Raw genomic sequence first — 23,904 nt, 5'->3', positions numbered from 1 at the left:
ATTACTATTAAAAAATTTCATATCCTTTGGTATAAAAGAATCCACACAAAGGGCAAGTACTTACCCATATCATCATGGCCTAAAGGAAAATAAATCAGCACACAAGAAAATATCTGAAGAACCAAGCCCAAATGAATGTCCTCAGCTCCACTCACCAAAACCTTCATTGGCCGTGAGCCAATTGTATAGAAGCAACTACTTAGAGATGGTTAAAATCATTGTGCTAAATGATTCCATCCATTGAAGAAGCGTAACTTGGTCAACTAGCCTAACATTGAAGCAAAGAAGCGTACTATAACAAACAGGAGTCAGTAGATCCAATCATCCCAGTTGAAAGAAAAGTACATAACATAGATTTGAAGAAGAAAGCACGATGATTACATGCACTGGTTCATCAGTTGCTGGTATAGTAGAAACTCCATCATCCTCTGTGGAAATAGGTTCTGCATCCTGCCATTGCTTACTTGGAGACTTCTGGGGTGACAAAACATCTGTTTGCAAGTATAAACCACCATTCAGATGTGCTTTTGGCAGCACACTCGTAGAAAAAAAAAATGTACTTCATTAGTACAAGAGTCAAATGAAGAAAACAATGTGAAAGAACTACAATAGCCTAATGAAATGAATAGAAACAACCACAAGACAATTCATATTGATCATGGCTTACCAAAATTTATAGTACCAAAGCAAAAGATAACAGAAAACCTATGTCCCATCATCTCATCTCTGCGTATCAATGGCCCAATTAAACTACTTCCATGTTGATAGCAAGACCAAGAATTAATCAGCCTGGATCCTTACTTATGGTTCCACATGTAAACCTTTTTGTTTGTTATTTTCCATTGTGACATACAAACTTCTAACATTACCACTTCTGTGGTGGATTTGCCTCTTGAAGTGGGTTTTTATCAACCTTGCCTTGTGGAGCAGTTTGGTCCCAGTCTAATCCATTTATTGCCTTATAGGTAGCCGCTTATGGTTTACCTATTGATGTTACAAAAAATGGTGGGCTTGTGGATATTATCAAGGTAAATTTTAGACTAGTATGGTTAGGTGTTGGACTAGCAGGCCTGTGGATTATGCCTATTTAGATCCTAGCCCATCATCATAAGAATTTATATGTTGGAGTTTCAATAGTTTTTTTTTCTATAGACCTACTTATTTTATCTAACAAGGAACTCTTTCAATAGTTTTTTTCTATAGACCTACTTATTTTATCTAACAAGGAACTCTTTCAATAGTTCTTTTCTATAGACCTACTTGTTTTATCTAACAAGGAACTCCTAATTATTCCAGTCACTTAACAGTTAACTCCTTGTTGACCCACATGATTAAAAAGGCATAGCAAATGCCCTTCTAAAGCTCCTTGCTGAAAATAACTTATGATTTAGTGCCACAAAAATGGGCTAAAGAGCATCCACTAGTTTTCACGATCAGAACATATTGTAAAAATGTCCTAATGAAACTACTTACCCATGTTGAGCACTATTGGAACTGCCTCACGAACACCCATCTTGGGATCATGCCAACTGTTGAAGAACCCATGAGTTACTCCGTCAGGGATGTAGAAGACCTTCCTTAAAGTTTTCTCTTGATAGAGACTTCAATATTAATGGGAAGCTTGACGCAGCATTAAGACAAGGAACTCATTGAAACTCTAACCCATATGCCTTCTTCTAATTGCAATCCACAATCCTGTCAAAAAAACAGAGGCTATATGTGATAGATTGTTATGATAGAAATGGGGATTGCATTGAGAGATTACCAGCATTTATCAAAAAATATGATGAAAACTATAAGCTCTAGTTCAAGCTGAATAAGATTTGTATTGTTGAGTGGTTTGAGTTTACACGAGATAGTGGAAAAGAAAGAGGTTGCCAAGTGAACTTAAAAGAATTTGATGCATTGGTTTGCAATAGCAGGAGGGAATTTTACCATCCATAGGGGGATTTGGTAGCTGATTTGGACTATGAATACTTGTACTAAAAAACAAGTAAGCATAATTCCTCCTAGACAATAAAATATGTTGACATGAGGAGGAACATATTTACTAGTCCATCTGGCCCCATTACATCAATACGAATCAAATAATCCCTTGGGAACACATTCAGAGATGAATAAAATTTCTTCTTTACCCTTATTTTTATGTAAAATATCCAGTAGGCCCATGTAGAGTGTCGATGTCCTGATGAGAATGTTAGATCAATGGTTGACATTGTGGAGTATGCGATGTGTAGCTGTAGGCGTTACTCTTATAGAGTGAGACCAGGAGCCAAGATTATTACTAACCACTCTTTGTGAAAAAACTTGTTGAGGCTAGTACCTCAAATATGAACCTGTTGATGCTCTAATACCATATTTCCAATAAGAATTTAAACAAATGAATGACAGACTCAGAGAATTGAAGGTCTGCTCCAGAAGGACGTGGATGTGGGACCCTTATTTGCATCAAGGGCCCAAGCACTAAGATAAGATCATACATATGGCACACATAAAAAAATAAAAATAAAAAATAAAAAAACAAAAAAAAAACTACTGACTCTTTTGCATTTATGTCTTCTACACATATCTCTCAATTAGGTGGGTAAGTGACCTCTCTAAAATGGTAGTGTTTAATTTGTTTGGGAAAGAGAGGATACAAATTAGGAAGACCTACTTCTTGGCCTCCACAAGGCCATTATTCTAAGAGGTTTGGTGGAGCATGGTAGGGAAAAGCTTCTTTGCAGTGAAGACAGTTTAAAAAGGGAAGACATGATCCCACCCTAGATTGCATTTGTAGAGGAGGGTTATGAAGCTTATCATATTTCTACAGCTCTGTTGGCCTTGGGGATCAAGTGATTTGTTTTCCTCTTTGTGGCATATTCTCTTTCTTCAAGTTTTGATGCCCATAGATTTCATATATAACATAAAAGCCAAAATCTAAGTATCTAATATAAGAAGAATATATATGTCTAAACTAGTGTATAAAATTACAAGTTGCAGCTCTTTTTTTAAAAAAAAAAATTTGAACATATTGTAATATATAGTGTTACACAAGCCACTTATATGATAATGATATGCTCTAAATCATGAAGTAATTAAAGGAAGATTACTTACTAATAAAATTTTCATGGTTGCTTAAATGAGCAAACTGAAGATAAAGATGGTTGAATATACAAAAAGTTTTGTTGATGTACCTAGTGATTGAGTTTAAAAGTTGAGATAGGTGTTGGATTCTCTCAATCTTTTATGGTATGGTTCCTCTGCTTGGTCATGTACTGCATCATCATGGCTTCGCTTAATGTCTTTTGCTGTTGATCTGTTGTCAGCAGAATTCTTAGGAAAATTCAACATGGGCACATGGTTGTCTTCATCATCTTGGGTGCCACGAAAATCCAACAATGAGATATGATTCTGCTGATAGTCTTGAGAGTATACAAGATGGATCCCGCAACTTTTAATATTCTTCGAACAATCAATAATACAAGCATCAAATGAGGCATGAAGATGCTTATATTGATTGGACTGCAACTTGTCCCCAATAGCAATCTTAGGACAGTACACCACCCACACTTCATCTGATTCACTACTATTAATGTCGTGGCATTCACACCAGGAAGCACCCTTGTAAGCATATGCTTTTTCATCTAAATCTTCATCAAATCTCAAAGATAAATTTAAATCCACTACTGGTTCATAAAGACAAAAAAATCCAAATCCAAGGAAGTGGTCATCATGATAACAATTCATAGGAAGCTCTATTCTTATTTGGCTTCCCACTTCCTGATGCAGTACCCACCTGGGAATTCCATTACTTCCTAGATTAATTCTTCCCCATTCAAAAGGAGTCTGCACAGTTAAAAGTAGCATTGCTTATAGATTAGATTAGATTATGCATAAAATCTTGCAAAACATGGTTACAGATGAAGATGTTGAGATAGGTCAGACTAAAAAAAAAGTAAATTAGAACTATTAACTGCATTTAACAAGTATTTTGTAATTAAAAGACAGGAAAAAAAAATTCAAACAAAAATTGTACCTCAACTTTCTTGAACCATTTGAGGAGAGAAGACCATAGAAGACTTGATGGACTTGATAAAGTTCCCAAGCCTGTGCAACCATGTGCATCTATTTCTCTTAGACTTGATGGAAGGTCTGGAATTTCTTCAAGCATCTTGCAGTGACTAATATCAAGGCATTCCAGATTACAAAGTTGAGAAATAACAGAAGGTATGTGATGAATATTGTTTTTGCTTAGAAACAACTGCTCTGTGACCCTGTTTGGACGGCCACTAAGAGAGAGTTTTGTAAGGGATTTCAACCCACCAATGCTGCTTGGAAGACTCCTTAAGTTTGTGCAGTAACTCAAACGAAAAGAAGTAAGATGGTTTAAATATCCAATTGATGATGGAAGCTTTTTTATACTTGTTCCACTTAAATCAAGCTTCTTTAAGCATTCCATATCCTCCATGATTTCCGGGAAAGTCTCCAAGTGTGAACAACCATAGAGATTAAGTTTTTCAAGGAATTTCAACCTACAAATACTGCTTGGAAGACTCCTTAAGTTTTTAGACTCCACCAACCTCATTGAAGTCAAATGATTTAGATATTCAATTGATGATGGAAGCTCTTTTATATGCGTTCCACTTAAATCAAGCTTAATTAAGCATTCCATATTCTCCATGATTTCTGGAAAAATCTCCAAGTTTGAACAATAATAGAGATCAAGTTCTTCAAGGGATTTCAACCTACAAATGCTGCTTGGAAGACTCCTCAAATTTTGGCAACATTGTAACCCCAAAAAGGTGAGATGATTTAGATATCCAATTGATGGTGGAAGCTCTTTTATACACGTTCTACTTAAATTAAGCTCCATTAAGCATTCCATATCCTCCATGATTTCAGGAAAAGTCTCCAAGTTTGAACAACCAAAGAGATCAAGTTCTTCAAGGGATTTCAACCTCCAAATGCTGCTTGGAAGACTCCTCAAATTTTTGCAACATCTTAACTCCAAACGGGTGAGATGATTTAGATATTCAATTGATGATGGAAGCCCTTTTACATGCGTGCCACTTAAATTAAGCTCCGTTAACCATTCCATATTCTCCATGATTTCTGGAAAAGTCCCTAAGTTTGAACAACCATAGAGATCAAGTTCTTCAAGGGATTTCAACCTACAAATGCTGCTTGGAAGACTCCTCAAATTTTCGCATCCTCTAATAGATAGTGTTTGAAGTTGGGTGAGATGATGTATTGAGGAGGGCAATTCGTCAATAGCAATAGAATGTAAATAAAGCCTTTTAAGAGAAACCAAGTATTGAATGGTACTTGGCAAACTACTAATCTTTTGGCACCCTCTTAAATTCAATAAAGTAAGCTTCTTCAGGATACCAATCGAAGAGTCAACCTTATCCAACTTTTCACAAAGTTCAATATTTAGTTGCTCCAAATTTGGCATATTTGAGAAATGTGGTATTTCGTTCAGCAGCTGAGATTCTGATAAAGTCAACATCTTTAACTCTTCAAGATACTATAACAAAAGAAATTAATTAGTTTATCTTAGTAAATAAATTTCATGAACTTCAAAATTAATCTAAGGGAACACGTAATATAACTGAATATTTATACTACCTTTTTCCCTTGCCAAAGCTGCTCTATATTGCTATGCTTCAAGTTGAGTTCAATGAGGTTCTCTCCATGAAAATTTGAGGGCAAGGATTTCAAAGAGTATCCTTCCCAATGAAGATATCTTAAATCATGTGACGGAATTTCAAAGTCTTCAGGAAGGAGGAACTTTTGATACTCCTTTCCCATATAATTAACAAAACCATGACTCCAATAAACTTTGAATAATCTAAGTCTCTCCATCCTTCTGAAAGCTTCAGTAGTAAATGAGATCTCTCTTGATCTAGACATGTCTAGAAATATCCCTTCAATTGCTTCCGTCCCCTAAATATAAGAATACATGAAGATAAACAAAACACAAAATATATAGAACCTTAGCAAAATTATAAAGATATATAAGTACTTAAATAAATAAAAAATGACACTATAGATAAGCTAAGTTTGTGCATTTGGCTCATACCATTTTTCTTCTCAATACAAGGCAAATGTCTTCAGGGTCCCACAATCTACTCCATTTCCCAGGCTCTTTAGGATGATTCTGTCGAACAATTTCTCTACCCATTTCTTGTACCAAATCATGCATCCATATGATATTATGTGAAAGTGTTATTAGACACTTGTCACTAAGAACTCTTATTACAATATTTGCATGGTCAAGCAGCCTTGTAACATCAGTTTCATTCCATCCTTTGAAGAAGCATGCCACATCAAGAAATATCTCTTTCTCTATCTCATCTAATCCATCAAAACTTATCTTAAGCACATTTTGGACATTCATGTTAGGTTTTCTTTTTAGTTTTTGTAATGTACTTTCCCACTCAAGCTTGCTTTTATTGAAAAGGAAAGAACCCAAAATTTCAAGAGCTAAGGGCAGGCCATTAACATAATTTACCACATCATTTGAGAGGTCTACATAATCTTTTCTAAGAATGTTTTGTTTAAAGGCATGTAGACAAAAAAGTTGCATCGATTCCTCATAATCCAACACCTTAACTTCATATGATGCATCCATTTCATACTCTTCCAGCAAATGTTGATCTCTAGATGTTATGATGATTCTACTTCTAGGACCAAACCAACCATGCTCTCCAACTAAGAATTGTAATTGCTCCGATTTGTCTACATCATCAAGAATAAGAAGAACCCTTTTTGAGAGAAATCTGTTTCTTATCACATTAACCCCCTCGTGAATATTACTTATTTTTAGATATTTTCCCTTCGCGACACCATTAAGAAGTTCTTTCTGTAATTGAAGTAAACTTGAGTGGTCCTTAGATCTTTCTCTAACATTTTCAAGGAAGATTCTACTCTCAAATTGATGTGAGATATTATTATAAACAACTTTGGCGATTGTGGTCTTACCAATTCCACCAAGCCCATAAATCCCAATCATGCGAACATCATTTGACTCAATTTTTATCAATGATTTCAATTCTTTCAAATGAAAATTCATTCCAACTATGTTCTTGCTAACATGTAGTAAGAGTTTGGAATTCAATTCTCTGAGGATGACATCAATAATTTCCTTAATAAGTCTTGTCTCATATCTGTCAATTACAAAGTATATGAGTTAAAATAAGTTGCAAAATTAACAAAGTATTCTCCACTATGATTGAACTAGTGGCTAATTGAATGTGAAGTATAATGCCAATGGAAAAAAAAAAAAAAGTAAAAAGGAAATCAAAATTTTCCCTGCTTAAAAAAGATTAAATAAAAAATATAATCCAAATAAAAAACTAAATTTTTCTAAATTTATATCCTTATTAAAATTTATAACTTTAATATAAATTTTAATATTAATCATAAAAGAATCCAATGTGACAAAATATGTAAAAGAAAAAAAAAAGGGAAAGTAGATATCTAAGGAATAATGGCTTTTATTTTTTGCAACTTTTACTTTCCTTTCTTTTTTTTTTCTTTTTTTTTTTCCCTTAGTTTTCCCTCAAATTTTCAATCAAAGATGAAAGCAAATTATAGTTACCCATATTTTTGTAGATCATATCCAGCTAGATTGGCTGCTTTTCTCAAGGCAATCCTCCACTTTTGTATCTCCTCCTTTTTCTCCTCATCTGCTTCTTTTTCGTGATCAACAAATGCTTTTTCATAGCTTCCTGACTGTTCCCCCACTTCTGATGGATCCACATGGTAGAAAACTGGTAGAATTAGTCGCTTCTCTGTTGCAGTACACTCGAAGATCCTTACGAGTTCATCTAGACACCACCTGGAGGTAGCATAGTTTTCCGAAAAAATGATAACAAAAATCTTTGATTCTTCGATAGCATTCAGGATGTCAGACGCGATCATTCCTCCTCTCTCAAGTTCTTCGTCATCCCTAAAGGTGCGAATTCCATGGGAAATGAAAGCCTCATAAAGATGATCGGTGAAACCATAGCGGGTGTCTTCTCCCCTGAAACTCAAGAAGACTTCATAAGTGAATTGATGGGTGGATTTCGAAGAAGAAGAAGGAGAATAAGAGACGATTTGGGTGTTTGCAGAAGTCATGTTTGTTTTTTTCCCCTCTTTTTTCATGTCAAAACAACAAAAGATTTTGAAGCTTGACTTCTCTTCAGGCTAGGAGGTGGGGTTGCTTAGCATTTAAGCTATTTCTTGAGAAAAGCCTAGGGAGGTGAGTAGGGAAAAAGGTTCGAGGAAAGGTCGCTAGAAATTTCGGGGAAGGAAGGGTAGCCTTGAGTGCCAACCAAGTATCAAAAAGTTCCATTGGATCCTAGTGGGTGGGTATGATTATGAAGAAAACACCTAATTTCCATGAAAGTTCCATTGGATGAGAAAAACTTTTTGTTTGAGTGCGGGCGGGGGAGGAAGAAGGGGAGGAAATGAATGGCAGTGGGCCTTAGTGCGGACTGCGGAGGCCTTTAAGCAACTTTATTTTTCAATTAAAATTTTATATTTCTCAAAAATATGTCACCCAAGTATTTTAATTCTTTTTCAAATCAAAATAAAAATGAAAAATGTACATAAATGACATTTAAATTAATGAAAACCAACTTCTTTCTTTTTTTCTTTCTTTTCATATTATTGAAAATATTAATAAGATCAATATGGTGATGAAATCAATTCATAAGACAAAGACAAGGATAGGAGGTGAGAAAGTCAACAACTTCAACTTTGCTTCAAAGCAATTAAGACACTTTTTATGAAATGGGTTGGGTGTGGTGGGGGCTCTCTACATGTGGGTTGGTGTAGTGTGGTCTCTACTCAACCTTTCTACAATCTCCTTATATTAAATTTTAATATATCTAATTATAATGTAATAAAATCCTTTTCTCACATTTTCCCCATTTTTCTATCATTTAATAATTTGATTATATGCCAAGGCATATATAATTTTTTTTTATAATTAGATTTTTCATTATATTGTTTTTTATTCATACTTTCCAACATTGAGTTTACGACACATTCAATTCATCTAAAATAAGGGAATTTTCACGGACAGAAAAAGATTGCAGTTAGTTTGATAATGATAAAGTGACATTGCTTCTTCAGCCTGAATTAAGTAATCCTTAGATATGATACAAAATTGATCTTGTTCTATCGTTGATCAGAGATTTTTCTATGAAAAATATGAATTGGAGCCTGTAAACATATCTTATTTACAAAATATGGATGAAAAAATAATCAAAAAAATCATTTTCATAGACAATACATTTTGAGAAAAATAAAATTTATTTCACGTACTAAAACAATGTCTATCTCATATTATCTAAAAATGTTTATATATATGTATATAGGTTGTCACCTATATCAACCCAACTCATATGAAAATGGTATATTATTCAATCAATAAAAATATTTTAAGTCCAAAATAGGATTACTGTGAGACCAAAACACATGTAAGTGTATTTTCGGGTAATGTGAGATAGACATTATTTCAATGCATGAAATAAAAATTATTTTCTTTAAAATACACTATAAAAATAATTAATTTTTTTTAACCCTATTTTATAAATAATACATGTTAACATAATTTCCCTTCTAACATATTTGGACCTACATAATTCCATTCATAGATTAGATTATTACAAATAAGAAATTTATGTTTGCAAAGTTTGTTTTCCTCTTCATTTATACCAAAATTTTGACAAAGATTGAATCCTACCCCTAATTCTTTCCATTATTATTGTCTTCATCCACATTATCAAGGTCATGGATGACTTTGATAACGAGGGGTTGATGAGTAAAGGTTGAGGAATTTGGAAATTGTTGTTTGGACCAGACTGGACTTGGGCCAAAACAACTAGGCCCGGCCCATTTCTCCCATCTCACCTTCGCTGCCGACACCACAGCCAAAATGCGACCGTAAGATCCAATGCCAAATCCGAAGAAAACGCCATGGACACCATAGAAATTAAACAAAACCCAACTCTCGGATCCTCTCCTTAATTAGAATTCACAGTGCGTGTTGTACACGCCCCACTGAGCCTCAGAGGAATCTGAGACCATGATCCGATGATGAGCATGATCTGTTCTTGCTTATAGAGCAGAAACAATGGGCTTTTTATGTTCTGCTTGTTCTTGGGATATTCGTGTTGCTCTAATATGGGTTTGGAGTGTGATTTATGTGGCAAATGCTTCTGAGAAGTACATTTCTGCAGTAGGAGACCCGGGAATGAAGAGTCCAAATGTGAGAATTGGGCTGGAAGCTTGGAACTTCTGCAATGAAGTTGGGGCTGAAGCACCTCAAATGGGGAGTCCTAGAATGGCTGATTGTGCTGATTTGTACTGTCCATTGATTTCAGGTTTGTAATTCTTTCTTCTTCTTTTTTTTTTGTTCTTGTATCACTTCTGTTTGCTTGCTAGAAATGGAAGGAAAGAGAAGAAAAATTGAAGCTTTTAAGTTGCTATTTCTATTGTTGTTTTGTTGCATTTTCATGTATTAAGTTCAGTGCATTGTTTTTTCCTCTTTCCTTTTTTGTTTCATGTAGGTTGTTAAATGAGGTTGGATTGTGACACAATGTATGAGAGTAATTGTGTTTCCTTGCTTATGAAATGAGGGGAAAAGAAATGGATTGGGTTTAGTAAAGAGGGGTTTTTTCCCATTTTCTCTCAGTGAAAGCCCATGTAGTTTGTGATGTAGACACGAGAGTAATGATGTTTGGTTAATTGGTGGCCACGAAAATGGAGGAAAAGAGAGGAAATTGAGCTTTTAATTTATTTATTTATTTATTTTTTTGGTTCTTGGTATTTTTAGATGTATTAGGTTTGTTAGAGGGGTTGTTTTTTCCTTTGAAATTTTCTTTGAGAAGTGAGGTTAGGTTGTGATGCAGTAGATGAGGATAATGCTGTGCACATCACTTATTCAGTTGGTCATCTATAGATAGATCTAAACTCTTTTAAGGCTTGTGAAGTTGGAAGGAGCGATTTTCTGGTTGATAGATGGAATATGAGTAGAGTTATGTTGTATTTAAGGACAGTACATTGCTGGAATTTTTAGAAAATAGGTTGTGGGAATTGATGGATAGCAATTGATTTAGACTTTGGAATGTCTATGTCAAGGCCACAGAAACAGGTTCCGGGATATGAAAGTATGATCTCAGCTTAGAAAAATAGAGGAAGTGACAGTTTGTTGTGTGTACACTTGCATGCAGTAAAATTGAACAGACAAATAAGGAGAATCTTAGCAATCACGATTTCAAAGCTTGTTTGATACACATCACCTTACTTTTAAGGTGGTCAAAGAGCTTCTAAAATCAGCTCTAACTAATGTAGAAACCAATTAGGAGTTATATTTCACTAAAAGGAGAAAGTTTCAGAAGTTCCCAATGGGCTGGTTTGCAACAAAGGAAAAAGTCCAATTGGACTTGGAGGTGAACGCCTAAATGTCAGAGCATATGATACTGGCCAGCCTGAAGCAGTTGGGTGATGAACTTTTTTATGATAGGTTGGAAGTAGCTGGATGAGCACATGGTTGTGCATATTTGATCTCTACTTTTCCATTCCTGATGTGGTTAATCATACAAGTTTTCTATTCTTTTCACGATGGACTAGCACTTCTGTTTATCTTTAAGACTTCAATGCAGTTAAAGTATACTAGCAAAAACTGAAAATTGAATGCGTCTTTAATGGAAAATAGTAAAATACTTCTAAACATCAATTTCTCAATGAAAATATAAAGTAGTAAACTACTTTTAAAGTAGATCCATAATTCTTTGGTCATATGCTTACTGCCTATAGGTTTTAGGTATAGCTACATCAGTTTGGTGTCTAATTGTCCATGCAAGTTTTGATTTCACAGGAACAACTTGTTTTAGAAGATCAAAGATCATGTAGGAAGTTAAGACTACTCTAATTTAGAAGACACATCAATGGGGAAATCATGATTCTAAGGCCTCAAAACCTTAAGGTTATTGTACTTGAAGTTGAGATTTCTCCAACAAGAGGTTTTGAAGGACCCTTTTTATCGTGGGGCTGCAAAATGTGATTTGTCAATTTATTTGTTTGACCTACAGTTACTAGAAACGTATTATGGAAACATTGCTGCATATTCTTTTTTTCTTTTTCTTGTTTTTTTAAAAAATGTTTGGTGGTTTTAGGGCTAGACTTCAAATAGTTGCATGTTACCATATTGGTTGGGAAGAGTATAGGCATGTTTTGATTTGTTTTTGTGTTTTGCAAAACCTTTGTTTAGGACTCTTTAATCCCTAAATCTAATTTCTTTTTGTAATTCTTCTTCTTCTCCTCTCTCTCTCTCTCTCTCTCTCTCTCTCTCTCTCTCTCTCTCTCTCTCTCCCTCTCTCGATACTGTGCTTTCAATATTAAATTTCTTTTGAGGATTTGTTATTCTTATTTTATAATTTTGTAGAATCTACCAGAGGCTATGACAGTTGAAGTTGTTTATATTCCCTCTCTTTGTTTCATTAGGAAATGTAGAAAAAGAAAATTTTGGATTGTTACTTTTATGCTTTGGTATACAAGAAATAGCCAATAGGTAACTAAAAGAACAACTCCCAGCTAAGCCAAAATAGTTGTATAGGTTTAATTAGGTGAAGTTTTTGGGTTCTCAAATCCCAAATATTGAAAATTTAAGACTTAGAAAAATGTAATTATTTTCTTCTCATTTTGGGTTTCTGCAACAAAACAGAGCATTTCATGAACAACCTTTAGAGAAATAATGCATGTATCAGTTGCAAAATTCCCACTACTTCTAAATGATCCAGGAATTACTGAAATATACAAAGTGTTTTTTTTTTTTTTCTTTAATTTCTCATTAGATGAGAAAATGTGAGAGTTTGCATTAATCACAGTAACAAAGCAATATAAGATTAGTAACTTTGGCAATTTCCATCTGTAATCTGTACTCTTTCTTTAGGGAATCATAGGCCACAGACTTCCTTTTTTTTTTCCTTGGTTTGCAGTTCATAGGGGAGCCACAGAACAAAGTTTAGTTTTGCAGTAACATCTATATTAGAATGATTTGTGTGGCTTTCATGGGCATCCATATGTAGAATTTTCTTTTGAAGTTTATTCATGGACCCATGAATAAACTTCTGAATTCCATTACAGCTAGAGTCTGGCACTTCCAATCATCTTTAGTACTGTCAAATTCCATTACTAATTTTAGTTTTAGTGCAAAATGGACAGTTACTTCTGAATTTCACTTTCTTAGTAATCATTTTTAGCTTCTTTTTTTCTCTCTCTCTCTCTTTTTTTTTTTCTCCCCCCATTTTCTCCCCATAAATTAGTAGATTCGGTGGATGGTTTTTTGCATGATAATGGGAGCAAGTGTGAAGCACATCATAAAGTGGAGAAATCAGACAACCATTTGGGTGCTGGTGATGTATTCCCTGTTGAGGGTTTTTATTCTCATACAGACCCTGACCTGTTTGCTGTGGAAAAGGAACTGTATCTTGGTTCTCTGTGTGAGGTGCATGATTCTAATTCTGCAGAACCATGGCAGTTTTGGATGATCATGCTCAAGAATGGCAACTTCGACAAAAACACAACACTTTGCCCTGAAAATGGCAAGAAAGTTAGTAAAATAGTTACAAAGAGAACATTTCCATGTTTTGGTGAAGGATGTATGAATCAACCACTTGTGTACCATAACTACTCCAGAGTGGTTTCTTCTGGGGACGAAAATGTGTCTTTAACTGGAGAATTTTATGGGACCTATGACCTTGATGCCGATTTGAGCAAAGGTCCAGGGAAGAACTCTTACTTCTCGGTCTCATGGATGAAGAATATGAGCTCAGGGAGTTGGATTTTCTCACAAAAGTTGACAACATCTGCAAAGTATCCTTGGCTTATGTTGTATCTCCGTTCAGATGCAACTAAAGGATTCAATGGTGGTTATCACTATAATGGCCGTGGCATCATGAATAAGGTTTGTTCTTAGATATAGCTTTTTCTTACTGCCCAGTTGTATAATCCTTGGTTTTGCATGGTGACTGGCTTATTTCCTAATTTGCAGTAGGAAATTAATAAATTTCATAAAAATCTCGACATTAGTTCTTTTTTGCTTCAATGTTTGAATCTTTTGATAGTTTAATTGAATATTTATTTTAGCAAGTTCTCATGCCCCTTATTTTCTTAAATATGTCGCTAATGTATTTGGCAGATATCAGAAGAGTAATGTTTTTAAGTTTAATTGCCATTTCAGTTGCCAGAATCTCCAAACTTTACTGTGAAACTGACGCTTGATATTAAACGTGGAGGAGGCACCAACAGTCAATTTTATCTCCTTGATATAGGAAGTTGTTGGAAGAACAATGGAGATCCATGTGATGGTGATGTTCTGACAGATGTGACCAGATATAGTGAGATGATCATAAATCCGGCAACTACCAACTGGTGCCGCCCAAATAACCTCATTTCTTGCCCACCTTATCATGTTAGTGCTGATGGTGAAATAATATATAGAAATGATACATCCCGGTTTCCATATTCTGCCTATCATCTATACTGTGGGCCAGGGAATGCTGACTATTTGGAGAAACCCTTTGATATCTGTGACCCATATAGTAATCCACAATCACAGGAATTGGTTCAAATTCTTCCACATCCTGAGTGGGCTGTGCACGGTTATCCTGCAAAGAAAGGAGATGGATGGATTGGGGATTCCAGGACATGGGAGCTTGAAGTGGGAGCGCTCTCTAGTCGATTGTATTTCTACCAGGTAATTTACTTACTGCTGAATGCTGACTAAAATTTTCTGAATTTAATCTGTTGTTGAATGCTACAGTAACTTCATTATTGGCATGTTACTTTGTACAAATCAGATGCATGTCCTGTGATATAGAGTTTGCCTATAGTGGATGTTTCATGTTACCACTTGGAAGGCATGTCATTTGCAATCATTTACATATGCAAGATTTTAAGCTGAGCTGAACCAAAATCGATCTTGCTTTTGCTCAGTCGTCTTATTGTCCATGTCCTGTTTTGTTGTTGTCCAATCTAAAGGGTAATTCATCCTTTTTGTATTGTTTAAAAATGAAAATTGATCTACTAGTGTGAAGACTAACTGCTACTCAAACAGGAGGACCTGAACTTGATTCAAGCTTGGGCAGAGCATGAGCTTGCTGAGCCTGAATGACCAAAATATTTCCTTCAGTTTAGTTCATCTTCAAACCTAACCACAGATTGAGATCAAGTTCTACACTATATAAGATTTAAAGTCATTTCATCTAGTTTTCAAAATGTTTTGATTGCTATAACAGGGATATCTGCAACTTGTGGTATTTGTTAGAGGAAATTCTTTCTTAAAGATCATGCAGTAAATTTCTAGGGCCATGGCTTGGCATCCAAAGGAGTTTCATTTTCGTTTGAGCTCTGAATGGATAGATGTGTCTGATGCCAAAAAGTCGAGTAACGATAAAGTTAATCCACTGCTCTATTCTCAATTTCCTCCATTATGTAATGGCTCAGCAAAGTATGCATGCATCCATATGCAGTATAATGTGAATTTCATGGAGCCTCCTGAATTGTTATCTTGTACAGGATCCAGGAACCAAACCCGCGAAGCGGGTGTGGACTTCCATCAATGTTGGTACTGAAATATATGTTAGCAGCAAAGGGGAGACTGCAGAATGGACTGTAAGTGATTTTGATGTATTGGTTCCTGAAGATACTACTGATGATGGTGAAGGCTTTTTTTAGTTTTTTGCCAATTTGTTCAGGTTTCACCTAACCACACCCCCACCCCCCGCGGTATTTCTGCACTTAATTATTTCTGTATGCTTGAATAATACTTCTGTTGTCAACAAATATATAGAAATTTTATGTGAAGAATATCCTCATTTTCGCCTTTATACTAAGGTTCATCTTCCTCATTCTATTTCACACTTACATTCGCAAACTTAGAACTAGTTAGTAGACTTGAAGGCTACAAGCCTACAAGATCATACAATGGCAAAATGACAATATCCTGTGGGAGACAGACAGTGTACTGTATTTTTATAGCCTCTTCTCCATGTACTGAAGCCTTTACCCTATATGTGCTTGGTTCTGGAGGAACAAAGTTTGAGGGAAAATAGAGAAAAAATGGACAAAAAGAAAAAAGTTCTGTTTTTAGCAATTGGTCAAAAAAGCAGGCGCATGGATTTGGGCTCATAACTAGTTACATGTTCATTCGGTTGAAGCCCAAAAGTCCAGTATGATTTTAGAAAGATGACCCATTTGAAATTTATTTCTGAATCATATGTGATGTCCATTTGGGGTTTAAGAGTGCCAAAATGGTACTTTTGGTGAATTTTGGCAAGTGGTGTTATTGTTAATTAATTGAAATGTAACCCAAGATGAAGAAGGATAGATGACCCATTTGAAATTTATTTCTGAATCATATGTGATGTCCATTTGGGGTTTAAGAGTGCCAAAATGGTACTTTTGGTGAATTTTGGCAAGTGGTGTTAATGTTAATTAATTGAAATGTAACCCAAGATGAAGAAGGATCCAAAGCTGATTGAACTTAAAAGAGAGAGAGAGAGAGAGGGAGAGGGAGAGGGAGAGGGAGAGAGAGAGAGGGAGAGGGAGAGGGAGAGAGAGAGAGAGTTCTCTTGTATCACCTTTTATCATTGTGAAGATGATAGCTGGGTATTGGAAGAAGAAATAAATAAATAAAAATAAAAGGAAAAGGAATTTGTAGATTTGTTTTTCCATCTACTGTCATCTATAAAATGATAATATATATATGAAAGGAGGAAAAACTCTAGGTATAAATTGGATTTTACTTGTTTTTTTCATTCAGAAACCTGAATTAGAGAAACGTAGGATTAGGGTTTGAGGATTTGAAAGCTTAGGATTTGAAGATCAGATTTGCGAAATAAGATTTTAATTCTTATATTTGAATATTTTAAAAAAAATTGAAAGATCTTAATTTAAATTATAGTTCGTTTGATTAATTTTTAAGTCAAAAAGATTGAAAATTTATGAACATAGTTCGATTTATTAATGAAGATCGATAAATTTTGATTATTCAAATGAATAGGTCTAGATAAATAAATAAATCAATAGAAAAAAATATATTATTAGATGTGAAAAATAATAATAAATGAAAGGTTGAGAGTTGAAAAAGGAAAAAGAAAAAAATATATACATATAGAGTTAAGAAAAAAAGGAAAAATAGAGATTTTGTTGTCATACATGTTTTGATTTGATGTTGAGAAAAAAAAAAGGTACAAAAGTTGCATGCTTGCTTGTAGCAGGATGTGAGAAAATAATAATAATAATAATATAATAAGGAATGTGAGTTCTCCAAAGTCCCTTGTAGATAGGAATGAAAAATAAAAGTTATGTGATGTGATGACGTGTGGAGAAATAGTGTTTTGGTGGAGAGTGAGGAAGAAATAGTGTGTGAGAGGGCCCCTTAGTGCTAATAATTATAATGTTGGGCTAGTGAAAAATAATATTAATAATGAAGTAGAAATGGTAAAAGGTAACAAAAAATTTGTGATTATATGGCAAATGACCTAGAAGAAAATAATAATAATATAAATAAATAAATAAAAATGGAAATAATATATTTTTGATAGATTTAGTAAAAAAACAAAAGAAATAATAATAATATATTGATAAATTATTGGGAATATATTTTGAAAGTAACATAACTTTTATAAAAATTTAAAAACTCACTAATTAAATTGTTATTGGTTAGGAAGTTGAGAATAATATTGGTGATAATATTATTAATATAGGAAATTATTAAGATTTAAAAACCTATAATTTTAGATAAATAGTTTTTTTTTAATTTATTTTTTGTTAGGTGAGGAGTAGATTTTTTGAGCTAAATTCTTCAAGATTTTAAATGTTTTTTTTAGGTAAGGGAAATTAATGCAAATTTTGTAAAATGAAATAATTTTTTTTTATATTGTATTTTGAAATGTGTAAAATATTATTTTTATTTCTTTATATGGATCAAATATATGTTTTGCATGAAAAATATATTAGACCATTTTCTTTGTTAATAAAATGAAAATTGTCGAGATATGATGTTTTGTTTTGTAAGTGTGAATTAATGAAATAAAATGTTTAACTCTTATTTATATGACCTTAGCTAATGAGTTATAATTATTAACTTTTTCAGCTCTAATAAAGGGGTTACAATAGTTGATCTTATGACCTTGCTAGTTAACGAGTTACAATTGTTAACCTTTGGGTTCGTCTATCTTAAAAGGAATAAATTTAAGACTAGCCACTAATTTGTAAAATCTCACCTAATTGAGCACCATTTGATATTTGATAACTAGATTTGATATGAATATGAAAATGTTTGATTGAAAAGTTTAAATGTATTAACATGTTTTAACTCAAAAGTTTTTATGAAAATGATTATACATTATGTTTCCTATTTGCAATCATAATTGAAAATGTATGGTATCTATGAAAATGTATTGATATTCCTTATTGCACTTTAAGCTCATTCCCTTTCGTTGACAATTTTTTAGATACTCTTAGTTCGGGCGAGAGTAATGGTTAGGCTAAAAAATTTTCTTTATTAGAATTTTGGTCCAAACTTTATTTTAGACATTGTTTAAATGTTAAAATTTAATTATTGTTCGTTTAAATTATTTGAGTTTGGAGTTATTTAGATAATAACACTTTGGTTAATGTATTAGTTTTAAAGTTAAAAATTGAGGATTATAAAATTTATTTGTTTTACTACGTTGAACTGGAATTTAGTAATTGGAAATCATCTAATTACAAGATGAATGTTTATGTCATTTCCACTTTGAGTCTTTAAGGTTGAGGTGTGAAATGATCGTCATGCCCTTGGAGTGGGTTTTGGGGTGTGGCAGGGTGATATCAGAGTACTAGGTTATGATCTTGTTGGGAATTTGTTTTAGTTTACTTTGGAGATAGATGAGTGACACATTAATTTAAGTTTTAGCTTCGTTTTGTATAAATTTCTATTCTTCCTTAAAAATCTAAATTGTCTAATTGGTTTTTTAATGACTAATTTAGTGATACCTAATGTTTTATAGGATAACATGCCACCAAGAAGACTAGCATCTTCCCAAAATAGTCAAGCTAATGATGATGTACCTCCTCCACTTGAGGGTTTGCCTCCTATGAATGTAAAAAAACTTTATAGGTATCTTGAGACTTTGGCTAGTTTGGTTGAGTGTTAGGCTGAAGCTACTAATACTCAAGTTCTTGGACAATCCTCATCTTCTAGGGGTAACTCATTTGATGACTTAAAGAAGTTGTGTCCTTCTTACTTTTTTGGTATTCCATATCCAACAAAGGCAAAGACTTGGATTCTTAAGATGAAGAAATTCTTTGATATCACAGATTGCTTTGAGGAGAAAAAAGCCTCTTATGCAACATTTATGTTAGATAAAGAGGTAAATCATTGGTGGCGTATGACCAAGAGACTTTTAAAGGATCAGAGACCTATAATTTGGAGACAATTTAAGGAGGCATTATATATATATATATATATATAATAATAAAAGTATTTCCCTAATAGTGTTAGACAACAAAAGGTGAGAGAGTTTGTTCATTTGGAATAGGGGGATATAACAGTAGCCCCGTATGAGGCCAAACTTACAAATTGGCACATTTTGCTCCACAATTGATTGCTACATAAGAGAAAAATGCATTAAAGTTTCAGGATGAATTGAAACCCTATCTAGAGAACAAGATATCTATTTTGAAGCTAAATGTCTATTTAAATGTTATAGAGCCCTTATAGCGAAAAAGGATAATAAAGAGCTTCAACAATATAGAGAACAACAAAGGAAGATGAATAGGAGTGATGGTGCCTATGGTAACCAAGTACAAAAAAGGTCTGTTTCAACTGAGTCATAATAAAGGGGAAACATTACAAAATTCAAATATGTTTAAGAGAACCTTAGATCTCTATTATTCCATATTGAAGTTATAGGATCAATAAAAACATTTATTTTTATTTTGAAAAGTCAACTCTAATACTAATTAAAAACCGTTGTCCAGTATGTTAACACCTAAAGGGGGTGAATGAGTGTGTTTTTAAATATTATAATTTAGGAGTTAAATTATTAACTCAATTTAATTCCATGAGATATTAGGGATAAATAAAACAACCATAATCAAATAACTCAAAGCAAGGGACACAATAAATTTTTACATGGGAAACCCTCACTAACTATGGAGATAAAAAAACCATAGGGTTTAAGATCTCTAAGATAAAATTCATTATTTGAGATCAAGTTACATGGAATTACATGGCTAATTACCTTAAAACTTGCTCTCTAGAACCTACAATTTGATCCACGTCCACAACGCAACAATCTCCAATTGCTCCAAAGAATTCTCCTTAACCTTACTGAAGGGATGTAGGTCTCCTCTCACAACCCAAGATTTAGTCTTTGAATCTTCCATGAGATATTGGGAATTAAAACAAAAAATTCATAAATTAATTTTATTCTCAAAATAATTTTCAATGTGATGTGTGTCTTATTCATGAGGGTATTCACACCACAAAAATGTAATTGGTAATTACGATTTTTGATTTTTTTTTAAAAATAGTCAAAATAGTAGTTGGTGATCATAAATTTAAATTTAAACCTAAAACCAATTTTTTAAGTTCAAATTTTAAATCATGCAAATGTTCAATTTTTTTAAGAATTATTTTGATTGAAGTTAAGATTGTAAATTTTTTTTAATGCATTATTTTTTCTATATTGATATAGTGTTGTTGTAACTAATTACTTATAAATATAATTAGTTTAAATTTAAACCTAAAACAAAATTTTTAGGTTGTCAGATTGTTATATGTAAGTGGTATATATAAGTTCAATTTAAGTTTAAAATTTATCATATTTTCATTTAAATATATAATAATTTTTTCATAATAAAAAAAAGTTAACAATATAATGCAAATGAAAATAAACACAAAAACTAAAAAACAATCCTCAATGAGTGCCACATGATGGGGTCTTCCTCTTTCTCTGCGGACACCTATGATATAGAGACATCTTTGTGGAATCTATCTATGCAATTTGTCATGTCTCAATATGTATAGGTTGAGATGGAACTGATGGAGGCAAGACTCGACGTCTATGTGGACCACAATGTCTCCTAGGTAGACATACATCTAACTGTGTAACATGTGTAAGGGTATGATGCATGGTAGTCTCTATGGGAAGAGGTGAAGGAGATGGTAAGGTGGTAGATGGTGGGTTGATCTCAGGTATAGTGATATCTGATATGGTAGCATCTAGGAGAGGTGATATAGGAGAGGGAAGAATGACATCTACGATAGTGGTAGTTGGTGCAATAACATCTGATATAGTGGGCTCGAGGAGAGGAGATATAAGTGATGATGGTGAGGTGACATGTGGTGTAGTGGTCTCCTCGAGACAAGGTAGAGGTGATGGTAGATTAGTAGATAGTGGGGTAGCCTCTTGTGTAGTGACATCAGGTATAATGGCCTCTGTGGGAGGAAATATAGGTGATGGTAGAGTGGTATCTGATACGACATGCTCTAAGGGAGAAAGTCTAGGTGAAGGTGATGGTAGGAGTGAAGGGGGAAGCGTGGAAGCCTCAAGTGCAATTGGGGTAGATGATGTGGATGGTGTTAACATGGTCTCGGGTGGATGCATAGATCATCGAGGCTGTTGACTAGCTCGCCCACCATCTCTCCTACTATCTCTCCCTCGGCCTCAAATAGGCTGCATCCTAATTGTAGTGGCTGATATAGGTGGTCTCATGGATGAGTATGATGATGTAGGCGACTGACGGGCAAAATGTATGCGATGGTCTTATCCAATAACATGCAAAATATCAATAGCAATCCGATGAATGTCACCTAATGCACCTGAAGTAGGCCCAGCAAATCGACTAGCAATCTCAACCATACCAGTGATCTATTAAATAAAAAAAAATTTAAATGGACAAAAATGATTTTTAATTAATTATAATTTAATAAACCATTTATAAATTAGAAAATCTTACCAACAACTGAGTAGTTGTTGCTGTACTATGATACCTCAATCTGATCTCTATGGAGAGGGGGTGTGATCAAACGTCATGTAATACGTCGGTGTCACTCCATATATGGATCATGAAACTACATAGCACCCACCATAGGTGGTGCCATCGCAATACGCTCCGCATGACTAGCCCATAAGGTAATATACTGTGCATGGAATGCCCCCTAATCATACTTATGTCATCCTCGCCTATCCACAGAATGGAGGTCTTGCTCTATGGAACAAGATGAAGGTATCCCTTGTTGGATGCCAAACTGTCGTAGCACTCGCTCCGATCAATGCCACTCGACAATGTCAAAGCAAATAAGAGGTGACATCATCCGCTAAATCTCCTAGTCTGCTAGATATATCGTCGGAAGATGGGCAACTAAGTCTCCCACGTAAGACTCCCATAAAACCTATTAAAATCAACATTTGAAATTAATAAAGTTAAAGTTTATATGGTTAACAATAACACATTACATCTTATATGTACCTGGTCATGGGTCTGTACATCTAATCGGTCTCGATAAAATGTCAACACACGTGATGGGTTTTGAGCCCATGACAAAGGTACTCTCCATCTATATCCTAACGGATTAGCTAGTAAACCCTCGTATAACAATGCCTCATCCTATAATCCCTGGTCTAAATGCTTAGCTGGTAAATCATCGGCTGCATCATGCTCTAAATGCTGGGCTGCTAGAGGGGCTGGTAGTCGACCAAAATCGGGTCGACCCAGGTGTAGTCTCTCCCAAGACCACAACTAGAAAAAAAATGTAACATTAAAATTTTACTTAAATAATAAACTTGAAGCAACTAAAAATTTTAATCTAATGTGAATAATTAATTATACCTATAATAGTGTGACACATCCAACAATATCGGTGACACCATCCAAACTCGCTCAACATAACTCCCTATATAGGTGTGCTAATACTACACTGCCCCAACTATACATAGATGTCTGAGTCAAGTCTTTAAGCAGTGGGAGATAACACATATGGATGTGGGTACCCTTTTTGTCTGTAAATAGCGTTGAACCTATGAGTCCTAATATGAAAGCTCGTGCATACCGCTCTAATGTGGCATCATCTGAATCAACTGGTGGATGAGAGAACTGGTGACATAGCCATCGTGTCGATATCGCTGATATTTTAATCTCAGATGTAGGGAGAGTCACCCCTAAAAGTTTATAACATAGCAGTGACCAATCTATATCACATGTGCCAGTGATGGGAAGCCTATGAATACGAAGTCCTAATATGACAACAACATCCTATAAAGTAATGGCCATCTCCCCAACAGGTAATTGAAATGTGTGTGTCTCAGGACACCATCTCTCAACTAGACTAGTGATCAATCCCCAAACTAGTGTAATGTGTCCAATACGATATACACCATAAAATCCAGATCGAATAATATAAGGTCGAAGACGAGGATCCATCTCCCACTCCTGCATAAACCTAGATATATGTTGTCGACAAGTCAAGACTGAAGCAAGTTGTAAAAATACAAATAAATCATTTAGATAATAAACTGCAAAATTTTTCATTATTTAAAGAGATATTATGTGTTTTCATATACATATCTGACCAGACTCAACTAAATGAGACTTATGTCTATCCTGTAGAACTAAAACAGACGTATCTAATGGATCTGGATTAGAACTATGTCATCTATACTCCATATCTATAAAAAAATTGTGAAGATAAATAAACAATACTTATTGTTTTTAAATAAAAAATATTTCTAATGGAAAAGTTTTAAAAATTTATGGAGTTTTCCCTATATTAAGTATATATCAATTTGATAAATTTAAGTAGATCGATTCATTTATGATCAATAAACAAGTCATACTAGTCTAAATTAAAATTAGAGATACAAATACAAT

General features: G+C 34.0%; 2 protein-coding genes across 5 annotated transcripts; one reads left to right on the top strand and one right to left on the bottom strand.

Annotated features, from left to right (window-relative positions):
• Positions 1-114: 114 nt before the first annotated feature.
• On the bottom strand, positions 115-8,454 carry LOC100243179 (disease resistance protein RPV1). Of its 3 annotated transcripts, none has more exons than XR_788405.3 (7): positions 7,586-8,454; positions 6,065-7,151; positions 5,611-5,928; positions 4,019-5,509; positions 3,177-3,828; positions 1,474-1,695; positions 115-538 (listed from the first exon to the last, which is right to left on the bottom strand). XR_788405.3 is itself a non-coding variant. In XM_010667018.3 (6 exons), exons 1-5 carry the CDS (start codon positions 8,131-8,133, stop codon positions 3,190-3,192), a joined length of 4,083 nt encoding a protein of 1,360 aa, XP_010665320.1. In that variant the 5' UTR covers positions 8,134-8,454; the 3' UTR covers positions 115-1,695; positions 3,177-3,189. The 3 variants fall into 3 exon arrangements, 1 of the variants encoding a protein (XP_010665320.1); XR_788406.3 differs by having other exon boundaries at positions 115-491; XM_010667018.3 differs by having other exon boundaries at positions 115-1,695.
• A 1,382-nt stretch (positions 8,455-9,836) lies between these two features.
• On the top strand, positions 9,837-15,869 carry LOC100265490 (uncharacterized). 2 transcript variants are annotated; one of them, XM_010667019.3, is made up of 4 exons: positions 9,837-10,361; positions 13,308-13,945; positions 14,222-14,737; positions 15,559-15,869. In XM_010667019.3, exons 1-4 carry the CDS (start codon positions 10,112-10,114, stop codon positions 15,715-15,717), a joined length of 1,563 nt encoding a protein of 520 aa, XP_010665321.1. In that variant the 5' UTR covers positions 9,837-10,111; the 3' UTR covers positions 15,718-15,869. The 2 variants fall into 2 exon arrangements, with proteins under 2 accessions (XP_010665321.1, XP_002278301.2); XM_002278265.5 differs by having other exon boundaries at positions 13,305-13,945.
• Positions 15,870-23,904: the final 8,035 nt, after the last annotated feature.

The sequence above is a fragment of the Vitis vinifera genome, chromosome 18 (genome assembly GCF_030704535.1).
Source record: "Vitis vinifera cultivar Pinot Noir 40024 chromosome 18, ASM3070453v1".
NCBI classification, from domain to species: domain Eukaryota; kingdom Viridiplantae; phylum Streptophyta; class Magnoliopsida; order Vitales; family Vitaceae; genus Vitis; species Vitis vinifera.
Note: the sequence above shows the minus strand (reverse complement) of the source record. Positions and strands in the feature narration are given on the sequence as shown.

Coding starts and splice junctions, on each gene's coding strand:
- LOC100243179 (XM_010667018.3), bottom strand. CDS start 8,133: ATGAAAAAAGAGGGGAAAAAAACAAACATGACTTCTGCAAACACCCAA. Junction 7,152..7,585: donor TATGATCTACAAAAATATGG/GTAACTATAATT, acceptor TGTAATTGACAG/ATATGAGACAAGACTTATTA. Junction 5,510..5,610: donor AGCTTTGGCAAGGGAAAAAG/GTAGTATAAATA, acceptor CTTTTGTTATAG/TATCTTGAAGAGTTAAAGAT.
- LOC100265490 (XM_002278265.5), top strand. CDS start 10,112: ATGGGCTTTTTATGTTCTGCTTGTTCTTGGGATATTCGTGTTGCTCTA. Junction 10,362..13,304: donor GTACTGTCCATTGATTTCAG/GTTTGTAATTCT, acceptor CCCATAAATTAG/TAGATTCGGTGGATGGTTTT. Junction 13,946..14,221: donor GCCGTGGCATCATGAATAAG/GTTTGTTCTTAG, acceptor TTGCCATTTCAG/TTGCCAGAATCTCCAAACTT.